Here is a 13,623-nt window from a genome sequence, read left to right as displayed (position 1 = left end):
ATAACTGATCCGCCGTGTTTCTTCGAATTGAGCATTGTGAAAGTGAAGCTGGGAAGGCTGTGGACGTTGGAGCTGGTGCACGTTCTGATTGGTTCCCACCTGCCCCACTTTTCTCCCCACGCCCAAAGAGGAAAGCGGAGACTTCGCGTGTGGAGTCGCGTCTTCACTTCAATTCGCTCGCGAACCTCACTTCACATCACAATCTTCCTGCCGTTTTGCGAGTTCATCGACTAGACACCCATTCTTGGAGTCACAATCTCATCTGGCTCATATTTCGATCTAGTTCTGGTCGTCATTTAGCCTAACATGTCCACACCAGATCAGTCTTCACCACAATCCCGATCATTAAAGGAGGAGCTGGCCGCCGTTCTTCCACAAGGCTTTCAGTGCAAGATCCGATACGTGCACACCCCACCAAAACCCTGCGATCCTCTGTTCTCTACACCGTCGGGGTTCAAAGCGGGAAAAACTCGACTGGCCAGCCATTTCTTGACAGTCAGCATCAACCCATCTGCAGATGGTGGGAGTGAGCATCCCAACGGAGTGCTGGTCTTCGCCTTGGAAGCATTAGTCTACAGCACGAAGTATTTGACAACTATTTTCGTGAGCAAGGCCGACTCTACTGGCTACCTACCGCAGCAAAGGCCCTCTGCTATCAAACTCACCACGAGCGCTTTCTTGAAATGGCTGGCGGAGAAGGAGCGCCAGGCACATCCGCGGCGCAAAATTGTCATCTCCTTATTTGCACGCTCGCAATCGCAATACCTGTTTCCAGGCTCCGCCGAGAATCCCAAGAAGCATGTACTTGATGACAGACAGCTCATCAAATGGTGGGCTCGAGTATTGGACCCTATCTTCTCAAAGGAGGGTGCGCGCGGTTCTGATGGCACTCAACAACCTCAATGCGATGGCTATATCACAGTCCCTGGATACGACAACTCCGAGCTAAGATCTTTGATCCCCTCTAATACTTCTTCAACACCGAGCACTCGTTGGCACCCCGGCCACCCACTCATCGAACTCGCCGAAACAAGAGGAATGCCAACAGACGTTCCACCAAGATGTCTCCTCCCTCGCTTTCCCGATGATCCAAAAGCCCGCTTCATGCAGGATCTCGATGACGAAGCTGGCATCGTGGAGGAAACGTCGACGACGACAAGCCCTTCACGGAGAAAGGCAGACAAATGGGCTTCCATTCGCGACCTTGCTACCTTCTGGGAAACCATGGCTTTCAGGCAGGAATGCTCTTCAGGTCGATTAGTCGGGTTTCTGTGGCTGGTGATCCGGCCCAGCACGCACGATCTGGCCGCGGACACTAATGGCAACGGGATTGGAAACTCAGAAAGCCAAGACTCATCTTCAACCGTACCCAGCAGTGATCCAGTGTCATTCGAAGAGAAGACTAGAGCTCACAGAAACCCAAGTCCCAGCAAACCTGGAAGAAAACGACTGACCGGCCCCATAATACCACGCCAACCACGACTCAAAGGCGCCTCTTCCTCCTTGACGAAATCCGATCTGTCGGGCATGCTGGAATTCGCGGCCATCGATGGCCTGACTCTGACGGCGGACGGCTACGACAAAGCCATGCAGACCCTCATGCACCTCGACTTCGCCAATCTTGCGGTTGCGGGCCAATCTACGAACAAATGGATCGCAGATGTGTCTCAGATAGGCGGAGTACAGGGTGAATGGGCTCTTGAAGTGACTGGTAGTGCGAAAACGGAGAGTGCTGGTCCCACTTCGGGCGGTGGTGCTGCTGCTGCGCAAGTGAACGATTTAGGAGGCATGATTAGGAAGAAGAGGAAAGCGGAAGAGCCTGTCGGGCAGGATCATGCGGGGGTGAACGGTGCGGCCGACGAGAAACCCGCTGTGAACGTGTTGGGTGGTGGGATGATTCGCAAGAAACCGAAGAAGGTCTGAATAGCTAGATATGCCATCTAGGCAATCCCACTCTTCACACCGATGACTTGCCAACCCAGTCAAGTATACATCGTCTTATGCCCATCTTAAAGACCCCCCAGAACACCACGCTAAGCCACAGACCACCCTCGCACACTCACAAACCCAAACTCCTCCTGACATCCATCTTGACCCTCTTATCAAACTCCCCCTTCCGCTCCCTCCACATCCGCGCCGCATCCACGTTCGCGGGACTCTCATCATTCGGCTCCGCAATCATACTCATAACACTAATCAGAATCTTCTCCACACTCTGAATCGGCGACCAGCGCTCCGAAGCCTGCTCATAATGATTCGGATCCTCGCCCGGCGGGTGCAGAATGGAAATGCACACGACGCCGTTGGGGTACACGTTGGGATGCCAAATGTCGCACAGGAACTTCATGGTCGGCGGCATGAGCGGGTAGTCTTTGGGGAACTTGAGCTCGGCGGGGAAGATGCCGCCTGCGTAGGGCGTGTCTTCGGGGCCTTGGATTAGGGCTTCCCAGACGAAAAGGTCGTCTTCGTTGACGGGGCCGGCGGTTATGCCGTCCGGGGGGTTGAGGGTGAGTTGCTTGTACTCTTGGAAGAGGCGTTTGGAGGCGACGGAGTTCATTTTGGCGGGGTGGAGGGTGGGTGGAGGTGGTGGGTGGTGAGAGGGTTGTTTTGCGGTCGTTGGTGGTTGATGAGAGAGGGTGGAGAGTGACGATGAGGCGATGTTAACGCTGGCAAACCGTTATCGATAGCGCCGTCTCTACTAGCGGTCTAAGGCCGCCAAGACAAACGCCCGTTAGCCTCCGCGGCGCCATGTCCAATCACAAAATGCAAACCAAACGTCCCGCCTGAACAACACCCTCTCATTGCAGCACCACAACTGCAACAATGGGTTGGGACAACACTACCCGCCTCCATTCGAGAGGACTCCAGTGAGACGCGCCAATCGGCCGCCAGTTGTTTAAAATTTCGTCTTTGTTTCTGCAGCGCCGTGCTGCCTGAACAGCACTCTCTCATTGCACACCACGACCGCAACAAAAAAGTTGCGACGATACTACGCAACCCCGTTCGAGAGAGCACTTGCTGAGAAGCGCCAATTGGCCGCATATCGTCAAAATGGTCCTTCTCATGTTTCCTCCGCGACATCGCTTGTCCGTCACATCTCCTATAGCCATCGCAAGCCATGGACGAGCCCAATTGTTCTATCAATGGCCCCGCATTTAGCGATGGAAAGGAGATGGACCGCTTGGGGCGCCCCAATTTGAACTTTCTACGTTGATCTTTCTTGCACCGTGATCGCCTGTTCGCCACATCTCCCGTAAACATCGTAAGCCGAGGATGAAGCCAGTCGTTCTATCGATGGTCCCGTCTTTAGCGATGGGAAAGAGATGGGACATGTCAACGATAGCTATCGTATTGCATACTACGACCTGCTAAGTCATCATCTGGGCCCTTCTGGCCTCTCTCAATACCCCCTTCCACCGTGCCAGTGGCCCCGGCCCTGCCCACCACGCCCACGATCCTGTCCACCATAGGCGCGATGCTGCCCACCGCGGCCATAGTGGCGGTCTCTGCTGCGAGGACGGTCCCGGCTACGATCGCGCGGTCGGCTACGATCCCAGTCTCTGCCATGGTCCCAGCCTCTGCCACGGTCCCATCCCCTGCCACGATCCGCTCCTCTGCCTTGGTTCCACCCTCCGCCACGGTCCATCTGCTGCTGACGTGGACGAGAGAGACGCATCATCTTCACCGGCCCCAGATCACGGTATCCCGTTGTAGACTCGGAGAACTTGCGCTTTAGATCTTTGTGCTTGTCGATCCGGTCCAGTGCGAAGCCCCAGTAGTTGCGCGTCGGACGCTCCGGGTCTTTCCAGATGATGTTGCCTGCTGCGTCGACGTCTTGCACTTCTGCGGCGTCGGTGTATTTGTTGCGGCAGCGGACCATTTCTGTGTAGAGGGCCTCGACATCTTTCTTCAGTTCCGCATCCGCTTCTTTCCCTGCGAGACTGTATTAGTACATGATGTTGGGGGGCGGGATGAACTCGACATACCTCCGTTGCGAAGCTTGAAGCCGCCCGGAGGTAACGCCCTCGCCTGCAGTGGATGGCCTCGCGTGCGCGCCAGGTAAAGACCGTTGGCAGCCGGGAGTTGATGCCATGGTGCACTTGGATAGTTGATCACCCCATGCCGCTCTGGCAGGATCCAGGAAGGAGTCGCATTCTCAGGCGCCAACGCAGCCGCTTCCAGCTTCTCAAGAAGCTCTTCCCAGGTGGAGCCCGCTGCAAGTTTCACGTCGTTTCGGATCTGTTCCACTTCCTCTTTGGTGCAGAAGCCTTGAGCCCAATGAGAGACGACGTCAGAGACGCTGGAATGGGTCTTGGACGTGCGGCCGGTGTCTGCACAAGCGGCCAGCTCCGCGAGAGTCGCCGCGGCCTGTTGGAGCTTCGAAAAAGACGGATAGTTCGATTCACTATGAAGGTAGGCATGGCCTAGAGCGTTGTGCACGATGTAGAGCAGATGGAGGCGTTTGTACGCCGGCTGAGGGGGCTGCTGCACCTTGCCTTTGAGGATTTTGCCCAACCCCTCGTTGTCGTCCTTTGGCTTGGTGGTATCCACGCGCTTGCTGAGATCGCGGGGAATGAAGGATTTGCTGAGGGTCAAGACATACTTCACCAGGGCCGCAGTGCGGGTGGGTGAGGGCTGAATGAACTTTTTGATGAAAGACTGGAGCAGCTGTGACGGGGGTTCAGAGTAAGTGAAATGTGTTCGTAGGAAGCAAAGTAGAAGAGCATCAAATCCGAACAAACCTTCATGTTGTCGTTGGTGCAGATGTTGCAGGTCTTGAGGAGGGTTTTGGCGAAGACGGTGACATCGTCGCGCGAAACGGCAGCCATGTCGCCTTCACCCTTCATCATGGCGGCGGTGAAGACTGCACGGGCAATGCTCACGTCTGGAGGTTGAGCCATGCCGCTGGCGGGCTCGCCAGTGAGGCGAGGGCGCAGGTCGTTCCGATGGACTGCCAGATGTGAGCTCTTGTTGATCGAAGCAGTGAAGCCGAGAAGGCGGAAGACCATCCACGACAAGGCGGAAGCACGCACGGTTGGCGAGAGCTCTGCTTAGTGATTAATCAGCTACGTCAAGCTGGCAGGTGCGTACGCGGTACGTATGTGATGCGTAGCTTGCTTCGACCTCATCTTTTGTTCCTGATCATATCACACTCGGCCAATTCGCAATAAATCTGCTTGCTTGCTGGTCAGACTGCTCAAAGAATCAGCATACCCCCCATGGCTTTGTTCGTAGCACAATAAATTCCGGTGCATACCACGCCCCCCCTCCACTCCACGCCAACTCTCCACCTGTCCCGTCAAAACACCTGCTCGAAATGCGGCGATGGGGGCATCGGATAGCAAGCTAGCGTTCAAGGAGGACATCTTCCGCCTCGCGGGAGAGGAGGCGATCGCCATAGACAGTTCCTGGTGGTTGCGCGTAAGCATCGTCTCCATCAGCATTCCACGAATTCCCCACAGCATATGAGACTCACCCGTACGCCTTGCAAATAGTTCATCCAGCTGCCCGAGACTGCCGAAGATGTCCAGACCCTCTGGTCGCCCAACGATCTCCGCGACCTGACCCTCAACACGCCCTCCGAAAGGCCCTCCTCCCACACCCAGACCGCTCCAAAGAAGAACGCGGAGACGCTGATCTACCGCACCGTCAGCCGCCTGCACGCCCTGCAGACCAAGAGAGTCTTCGACGACCCTCTCACGCCGATCGCCCCAGAAGTGCTGAATTGCGTGCGCATCCTCACCCGCCTGCTCCCTTATATCTACGAAGCAGACTACCTCTCGGACTGGGAAGATCAGTTCTTCTGGCAGCCGCGTAGGCCAGTGTCCTACCCCGACCCCAAGAGCGACAGTCGGCGGATATACGTTGATGGACTGAGCGGCGCGGCCGTGCCGGAGGAGAAGAAGAACAGCAATCTTGGTCCCCCGCTCGGAGAGCAGCTGATAGACATCTTGACAAAATACCTCTTCTTCCCGGGGATTTGTTTGCCGGCGAAGAAGGATGCAAATGGCGTGCCGGAGCTCAAGCCGATATACACGGTCTGGCAGAGTGGCATTGGGGCTCAGAGGGGTGCTGCGATGACCAAGGACAATGAGAAGAATGCAGTTGAAGTGCTGCGGCTGCTGTTGGTGCTGGCGGGGAGGTCCTTGTATTTTGCTCCAGGTATGTGCGCCGGATGCTTGCAATACAAGCATTTGCTGACAGTACACAGGTGTTGTGGCGGAGAAAGACATCAAGCCGCTCACATATTTGGCGACACAAGCTGATCGAGCGGTGGTGCTCAACACCATCTGCTCGTTGTTGAACACGGTATGTGATCTTATTTCGATGATCAGAAAACAACAACAAAAGCAATTGGCGATGTTGCATCTAGCAAGCCTGTATCTTCATATACTGGACCAAGGTCCTTCCACGATACAGGCCTGATCTTATCGAGGTTAGTCTGGAGCTGACGTAGCTTGCATCTAGGCCCTTAAGTACAACCAGAACCCCTGGTCATTCCCCATCGACCTCGGGGCGGCAACCAAAGACTCGAAGCAGCCGCTGGTCACCTGCTGTCTTCAGTTCTTGCTTGTCCTTATCACGTACCCGGTTCCGGGTAATGGGGCGAACGAGTTCCGCAAAGCTCTTGGTCGACTGCACCGGGCCGAGGACTTCCAGTTCATTGTCGAGGGATTGAGGCAAATCCTCATGCAGCCGGTACGTCTAATTAGTCCTGCCAGACCTGTGCTAAGACAGCATGCTGACTCCCCCTTGCATAGACAACAGGTATGCTCCGTCTCACCACAACAGCACCACCCATCATTCCCGAGACACTAGCGCTGTTCTGGGAGCTGCTGCAATGCAACAAGCGCTTCCGCAGCTATCTGATCGACACCGAGCGCGCTCGAGACTTCATCGTCCTGGTCCTCTTCTACGCCATCGACGGCAAGGACGATCCGGCCAAGCAGAGTGTTGTGCGGACGTGCGTCTTCATCCTGCAGACGTTGAGTGTGGAGGAGAAGTTTGGGCCGAAGCTCAACGCTCTGTTCACGGCGCAGGACACGCTGCCGAGTGTCTTGCAGATTCCCAATTTCCACGGTAGCTATGCCGATTTCCTGATAGGGGTATGTGTAGTCCAGCTTCCAAGCACGTTGTACGGTACTGATCAAGGCCTCATAGCACATTCACGCGCTCCTCACCAGTAGCAATCGTGGCCTCGAATCTCTGCATCCGGCTTTGCTCGCGGTCATCAACAACATTGCGCCTTATGTGCAGGGCTTGCAGCGGGCTACGAGCACGATGCTGATGCATGTCTTTGTATCGTTTTCGCAGCCGGCGTTCTTGTTGGCCAATGAGTCGAATCATCTTTTGCTGTTTTCGCTGCTGGACGCGATGAACGCGATTCTGGAGCATCAGTACGACGGTACGTAACTGGTGGATGTGAATGTAGTCACGCGTCGTGGCGTTGTGTCGCGACTGAGCACCCCTGAGTGGAGATGCGGTGGCGAAAGCAGGCTGACGTGAATGAACAGAGAACCGCCGCTTCGTGGACGCAGTCGTGAAGGGCCGCAAACGGTTCGAGGCGCTGCGAGACTTCACCGTGGAGGGAGCAGAGGCCGAGATCGACCGTATGACGCGGGAACGCAAGGATATCGGGGAGTCTGCAGCCGGCCGAGCAACATCTCACGAAAGCGCTCGGGACGCCACATCACCCCGGACCACGTCGCTGGACATGGTGCCGGAGGACTCTGCATTTGCGATAGGAGACGAAGACGATGAAGATGACGAAGGTGACGGCGAGTCCAATCTGCCCAGCCACGACACGTCGACGCGAGCGAGCATGTCGAACGATGCGTTGGAGGACGCGTTGCCGCTGCAGTCGCGCAGTATGAGTGAGAAAGCACGGGGCAAGCAACCCGTGGGCCTCGCCAACTTCTCCCGCTCCACCTCACGCAACACCTCCCACACCAGCCTGGCTTCACTCATTCGCCTGCAAACCCGACAGTCACTCCAACCATTCACTCCTGATTACCAGTGGGTAAGTGACAGAAGCCATCCCTGAGCCGTGTGTTGGACGAAGAACTCGCTACTGACATGAACCCCCTTTCCAGCTCCATACCTGGTCACCGCACCTCCCCCTTCACACCATCCTTCAGCTCCTCGAAGAAGAAGAAGATGGCGGCCGGGCTCGTCCCAGCAAAACTCCTGCGGCCGGCAACGCCGTCTCCTCCACCCTGCCCGCCGCCCCCTCCCAACACGCCGGCATGAGAAGCAGCGGAACAGCGCCCGCACTCGAAGGTAAGCCCGCCCCCGACCTCACTCCCACCCCCTTGCCCACCCCTCACCTTCCCAGTGCGTAAACTAACGCCTCTCGCCGCTACAGTCAAAGTCCAAACGTTCCGATGGACGAGCGCGGCGCTGGGATGGTACCTTTCGCTGCTCTGGGGCCGCGTTTACGCCGCCGACACGGCGAGAATCTGGGCGGGCACGAATGTGCGGCTGTTCAACGTCGTGGCGCAGCAGAGCCGGATCAGCCTGAGCAGCCCGAAGGGCGCGGTGGATGCGGTGGGCGACACGATTGCGCGGAGGATTGGCGGGCTGTCGCTCCGTAGCCCCCTGACCTCGAGAGAGGTGTGAATCCCTTTGGCTGCTTGCGCGGCGCGTCTCCTGCTCTACATTTCTTTTTGTGTGAGGTGGCAGCAGGTGAGTGGTTTGGGAGGGTTCGTTTGTGAATGCTTCATTGGGATGTGGTTCTTCCGGCGAGTCTGGGTCTTCTCTCAAGCCGCCGCCGACTTCTCTACAAACACCCACTCTCTCGCTTCTTCTATTTCCTTGACCAGAGCGCTCCAATCCCCAGCAAAGCGCGGGATATGCTCGGTGGCATACCATTGGTTTATCGATTTAGCAGGGAACTCACCCCTCCAGGCCTCGAAGTCCTTCCTCGCCACTCCAGCACCCCAAGTCTCCTCCGCCCGCCGAGCATCAACAGTACGAAATCTCTCCTTCAGAGTGCCAAACTCCTTCTTCTTCACCACCTCTCTCCCCTCGCTGCCCTCCACCACTTCCACAACGGCATACATGGTGTCATACCAGTCGCTCCCCCGGCGCTGCGCATACCGATGAACGCACCCGCCGCTAAACACGCCTGTCATGTCGGGGGAATACAGCGACAAAATCTCCGTCCACGCGCGCGGCTTCTCCGGCGTCGGCGTGCCAAAAGCGCCGAGCAGCATCGGAGCAGGCAGCCCAGCGAGCCGGTCAATCATATTCTTCCACCCGCTGACGGAGAAGCTCGAGCGCGCTCCCATCCAACCCCAGCTGTCGAGGGCGAGGAAGTCGGCGCGCGTCTCTGCCGGCCCCGCGAGAAAATAGGTCTGCGATAAGAGGGCGAGGGATAGGTTGTCGGAGAGGCTGACGCCTACGGGGATGCGGCGCGGGCTGGGCTGCAGGCGGAGGTAGTGTTTTGTGTCGGCGAGTAAGGCGCGGATGACTTCGGCGATTTTGGTGGTGGCGGGCACACGCAGAGCGCTGCCGGAGATGGTGAAAGCGAGGGTGTTGGGGTGGTGGGCGAATTGGCTGGCGAGTCGGAGTGCGCACTCGAGGGTGTGCGTGGGGTAGTGCCGGGCGGTGTTGAAGTTGGGATTGAAGGGCGGGAGGCCGTGGGCTTGGCGGGGAGTGGGCGCGACGATGCCGTCGTCGGCGAGTTTGACGAGGACGTAGATGCCTGCGTCACGGAGCAGGTGCATTGCTTTGCTGTGGTCTTGGGCTGGGCGCAGGTGGGAGACTTGGATGGTGTTCAGGCCGAGCTCGCGGAAGTTTGCAATATCGCGACGCAGGTCGTCGAGGTGCTCGTCGTCGAGCATGTCGCCTGTTAGGTGCTCTGGATGGTCTTCGGGCGAGTAGTAGCAGATTCCTCGGATCATGAATCTCTGGTTGCCTTGGTAGAAATGGTTGCCTCTGGTGTAGATTGGCTCTGTCGCCGGGATGGGTGGCAAGGCTTCGCGGAGTTGCTCCATCTTCTCCATCTTGCAGTTGCTGTAGATGGATGGCAGGTTTCGGGTGCGTGTTAGACGGGTGAAGTGGATTGCATGGTCTACGAATAGAATGGAACTATGTACTTTCTCAGATGACCCGTGTTCAGTTTAGGCAGCAAGGCAGCAATCCGTCGGATGCGCTAGACAGTTGGCTTCTGCTGTTTGGACTTGCATGTAAGGCTCGCTCAATTCATCTGCAGGCATGAAGATGTCAAGTGTGTGGCTACGATCCGAATGCGGACGGAGGGTGTCAAGTGACGTGCGGTGAATCGGCGGTCGAGAAGGCGTCCTTACATGTGTCCTCCTCTATCAGTGGATTCGACCACTTGCACCCTCTTCAAAGGTAATACACTGCCAACAGTATTTGTCACACATCCAGTGATTGTGAACGGAGGACGGGGCTCACTGCATCGTTCATACTAAATACATGTCATTTAGGTCGATGGCTTCGCGTGACGTCGACACGAAGCCGCGTCCTGGTGGTGGGGAAGGTGTCAGGCTAGTGGAGCTCTCTGCACCTCGGCAGCACGGCTACCAACTACCTTCACGACAATCCACTTCGATGCACTCATCTATCGTTACTCGATAGAACCCATTCAACCACCACCAACATGACGCTCTCCCCGCCCCTCAATGGCCTGAAGGTCATGGAATTCGCCGGCCTAGCACCAGGTAAGACAACGAACCCAACGCAACCCCTCCATCATCCACCACCACCCACTAACAAGCCCTCCAGGCCCCTTCGCAGGCATGATGTGCGCAGACTTCGGCGCCACAGTCCTGCGCATCGACCGCGCACAATCCAACACCATAGCCCCCACCCCCGACACTCTCACCCGACGCAAGCACTCCATATGCGTCAACACGAAGCGGCGCGAAGGCGTCGAGCTGCTCAAAGCCATGATCCCCACCATGGACATCCTCATCGAGCCCTTCCGGCCCGGCGTGATGGAGAAGATGGGTCTGGGGCCCGAGGTGCTGATGCGACTGAATCCGCGCTTGATCTACGCGCGCATGACGGGCTTCCGGCGCGACGGGAAGTACGCGAGTATGGCGGGGCATGATATCAATTACATCGCTGTGTCGGGGGCTTTGTCGATGCTGGGGAGGAAGGATGAGACGCCGTATGCTCCGGGGAATATTCTGGGGGATTTTGGTGGTGGAGGACTGGTGTGCTTTTTGGGGATTGTGTTGGCTGTTGCGAGTCGCGAACGCACGGGGTATGGGCAGGTGGTGGAGGCGAATATGGTGGATGGGGCTGCGTATCTCGCTACCATGCCTCGACTTTCACAGAAGGGCCCTTCATGGAGTGCGCCCCGAGGGACAAATTTGTTGGACGGCGGAGCGCCGTTTTACGATACTTATGTCACCAAGGACGGCGGGTACATGGCTGTGGGCGCCCTGGAGCCGCAGTTTTTCGCAGCCTTGTTGAAGGGGCTCGAGATTGACGAAAAGTCGATTGGCGGGAACAGGCTGGACAAAAAGACATGGGAGAAACAAAAGAAGATGTACACGGACAAGTTCAAGTCGAAGACGAGAGCGGAGTGGGAGAAGGTGTTCGACGGCACAGATGCGTGTTGCACCCCCATCCTAACGAATGCGGAACTGGAGAAGGCCGGTTTCGATCATCGGCCAATCGTTCATCTGAACGGCACGCCTGCAATGGCGATCCATGACGGCGATCCCGATGATCGACCGGCGAGACAAGGCCAGGGGTTGGGAATCGAGGGCAGTGGATGGGATGTCAAGGGATTGAAGCCTGGTGACGGTGGCGAGGAGATCCTGGCAATCTGGATGGGGTGGCAGAAGGGTCGGCATTACGTTGAGAAGGATGGAGGGTATGAGCACGTGGAGGCGGGGCTGCGGCCGAAGATATGAAAAGGTAGTGCAGGAGTGTGGTTGGCGATACAGGGTTGCTACAGTTTATTACGAAAAGACACAGACTAACAGATCAATGGCCCACCATCGCCTGCGCCTTCTCACTGTACCGATTGCCATGCGGTTTCGCCGCATCAATAATCCTCCGCATCTCCGCCTTCTCCTCGTCAGACAGGACCACATCCCTCGAAGCCCAGTTCTCCTCGAGTCGCCCCGCCTTCGTCGTGCCAGGAATAGCAATCATATCCTGCGCCGCCACCCACGCGAGCGCAACCTGCGTCAAAGTGCACCCCTTGCGAGAAGCAAGCTTCTTAATCTCCTCGACAATCGCGCGGTTCTTGTAGAAATTCTCGCCCTGGAATTTGGGCACGGTGCGCCGGAAGTCGTCGGGGGCAAAGTCGTCCGGGCTGGCGTAGGGGAAGTCATCGACGAGCCAGCCGTGTCCGAGCGGACTGTAGGCGACGTATGTGACGCCTAGCTCTTTGGCTGTGGTGATTAGGTCGTCGGATTCGTGCAGCGTTTCGAAGGCGGAGTATTCGGCTTGCACGGCGTCGATTTTGGCGACTGCGTTTCGTCAGGGTGGAAAGGCTATGAGCATGGAATATGATGGGACTCACTGGAGTTTGCTTTCCGCAGAGTTTTGGCGGAACATTCAGAGAGGCCAATGTACTTGGTCTTGCCTGCCTTTCTGAGTTCGTCGAGGGCGGGGATGGACTCTTCCAGCGGCGTGTCTACCACAAATCAGCGCTGCATCAGATGGTAGAGATGCTAGGGACGGCACGAACTCGGGTCGATGCGGTGAAGATAGTACAGGTCGGGAGCAAAGCCGAGTCGCTCGATCGTGCCGTCAATGTACGTCTTGATATGTTCGGCAGAATTGGTGACGCTGCCATTCCCAAAGACATCGAATCCGCATTTTGAAGCGACTGTAAGCGTTCGTCAGCGTTGCAGCTCGATAGCACACGTGGTGAGACGACATACTGAACAGCTTGTCGCGAACCTGGTGCTTGCGGATAAAGTCGCCCAGCAGCTTCTCGTTGACGCCCGCTTGATACACGACCGCCGTGTCCCAGAAGGTGCAGCCCAGCTCAATCGCTTTGAGCAGGACGGGCTCGGCTTGTTCGAGGGTCAGGTTGTTTCCCAGGCCGAAGCTGATGCCCATGGCACCAAAGCCGGGACTGGGGACTTGGATGTTGGCGAAGGGCAGTGTATGAACCATGGTTGCGATGTTTGAGGAGGTTGGGGAGTGTTGCTGGTGGTTGGTCGTTGAAGAGCAGAACGTGTCTGAATATATATGTCTGAAGGACGTTATCGGACCGATGTTCTAGCCCGGCGATGGCATTGCTGGGTGGTAGGTAGCAATGGGCTACGTCGATCAATGCCTCAACACAGCGATGTGATGTCGTTTGGTTGCCGGAATTTGCGGGCTTAAGGAACGGACATAGAAGGAGAAGTATGGCAGGTTGGGAGAACAGGTGAAGACACGAGAAACTATCTAGTGAATAGCGCACGAGCGGCATTGAAGTCGGCAGTAGACGGAACTTACCTTATCCTATAATATTCGATACTAGAAGTTATCGTCTTTGATGCTCATCATCTTTGATTCTTCGAGAGTGATAAATGCAGTCACGTGACTGGATAGCCTTATGGCCTGGTCGATAATCTTCTTCCACTACTTTCCCGTCGCTCAATGCTCCCGATTCGGGGTTGCCGCATGTGTATGACTGTC

The 13,623-nt window shown here is 56.7% G+C and overlaps 7 protein-coding genes across 7 annotated transcripts; 3 read left to right on the top strand and 4 right to left on the bottom strand.

Annotated features, from left to right (window-relative positions):
- The first annotated feature begins 199 nt into the window (after window positions 1-199).
- On the top strand, window positions 200-1,948 carry BDY17DRAFT_297735 (histone acetylation protein-domain-containing protein). The gene has a single exon (XM_033733639.1). It carries the CDS (start codon window positions 307-309, stop codon window positions 1,921-1,923), a length of 1,617 nt encoding a protein of 538 aa, XP_033590190.1. The 5' UTR covers window positions 200-306; the 3' UTR covers window positions 1,924-1,948.
- Window positions 1,949-2,707, bottom strand: BDY17DRAFT_297734 (ubiquitin-conjugating enzyme/RWD-like protein). Its single transcript, XM_033733638.1, has one exon. The coding sequence runs from the start codon at window positions 2,555-2,557 to the stop codon at window positions 2,060-2,062; it is 498 nt and encodes a 165-aa protein (XP_033590189.1). The 5' UTR covers window positions 2,558-2,707; the 3' UTR covers window positions 1,949-2,059.
- A 464-nt stretch (window positions 2,708-3,171) lies between these two features.
- BDY17DRAFT_297733 (uncharacterized protein) lies at window positions 3,172-5,042 on the bottom strand. Its single transcript, XM_033733637.1, has 3 exons — window positions 4,743-5,042; window positions 3,987-4,668; window positions 3,172-3,933 (listed from the first exon to the last, which is right to left on the bottom strand). The coding sequence occupies exons 1-3, from the start codon at window positions 5,007-5,009 to the stop codon at window positions 3,401-3,403; spliced, it is 1,482 nt and encodes a 493-aa protein (XP_033590188.1). The 5' UTR covers window positions 5,010-5,042; the 3' UTR covers window positions 3,172-3,400.
- A 61-nt stretch (window positions 5,043-5,103) lies between these two features.
- On the top strand, window positions 5,104-8,875 carry BDY17DRAFT_151131 (high-temperature-induced dauer-formation protein-domain-containing protein). The gene is made up of 9 exons (XM_033729626.1): window positions 5,104-5,421; window positions 5,496-6,162; window positions 6,212-6,309; window positions 6,469-6,699; window positions 6,762-7,106; window positions 7,162-7,405; window positions 7,515-8,020; window positions 8,094-8,280; window positions 8,366-8,875. The coding sequence occupies exons 1-9, from the start codon at window positions 5,326-5,328 to the stop codon at window positions 8,617-8,619; spliced, it is 2,628 nt and encodes an 875-aa protein (XP_033590187.1). The 5' UTR covers window positions 5,104-5,325; the 3' UTR covers window positions 8,620-8,875.
- Window positions 8,760-10,007, bottom strand: BDY17DRAFT_310591 (Glucanosyltransferase-domain-containing protein; the record flags this gene model as incomplete). The annotated part of the gene is made up of 1 exon (XM_033735456.1): window positions 8,760-10,007. The coding sequence occupies one exon, from the start codon at window positions 10,005-10,007 to the stop codon at window positions 8,760-8,762; it is 1,248 nt and encodes a 415-aa protein (XP_033590186.1).
- A 620-nt stretch (window positions 10,008-10,627) lies between these two features.
- BDY17DRAFT_310590 (CoA-transferase family III domain-containing protein) lies at window positions 10,628-11,894 on the top strand (the record flags this gene model as incomplete). Its single annotated transcript, XM_033735455.1, has 2 exons — window positions 10,628-10,688; window positions 10,753-11,894. 2 exons carry the CDS (start codon window positions 10,628-10,630, stop codon window positions 11,892-11,894), a joined length of 1,203 nt encoding a protein of 400 aa, XP_033590185.1.
- Window positions 11,895-11,967: 73 nt separating this feature from the next.
- Window positions 11,968-13,440, bottom strand: BDY17DRAFT_280740 (NADP-dependent oxidoreductase domain-containing protein; the record flags this gene model as incomplete). Its single annotated transcript, XM_033732049.1, has 4 exons — window positions 12,876-13,440; window positions 12,680-12,820; window positions 12,512-12,625; window positions 11,968-12,458 (listed from the first exon to the last, which is right to left on the bottom strand). Exons 1-4 carry the CDS (start codon window positions 13,111-13,113, stop codon window positions 11,968-11,970), a joined length of 984 nt encoding a protein of 327 aa, XP_033590184.1. The 5' UTR covers window positions 13,114-13,440.
- Window positions 13,441-13,623: the final 183 nt, after the last annotated feature.

The sequence above is a fragment of the Neohortaea acidophila genome (assembly GCF_010093505.1).
Source record: "Neohortaea acidophila strain CBS 113389 unplaced genomic scaffold BDY17scaffold_5, whole genome shotgun sequence".
Lineage (NCBI taxonomy): Eukaryota > Fungi > Ascomycota > Dothideomycetes > Mycosphaerellales > Teratosphaeriaceae > Neohortaea > Neohortaea acidophila.
This window is presented reverse-complemented; position numbering and strand designations above follow the sequence as displayed.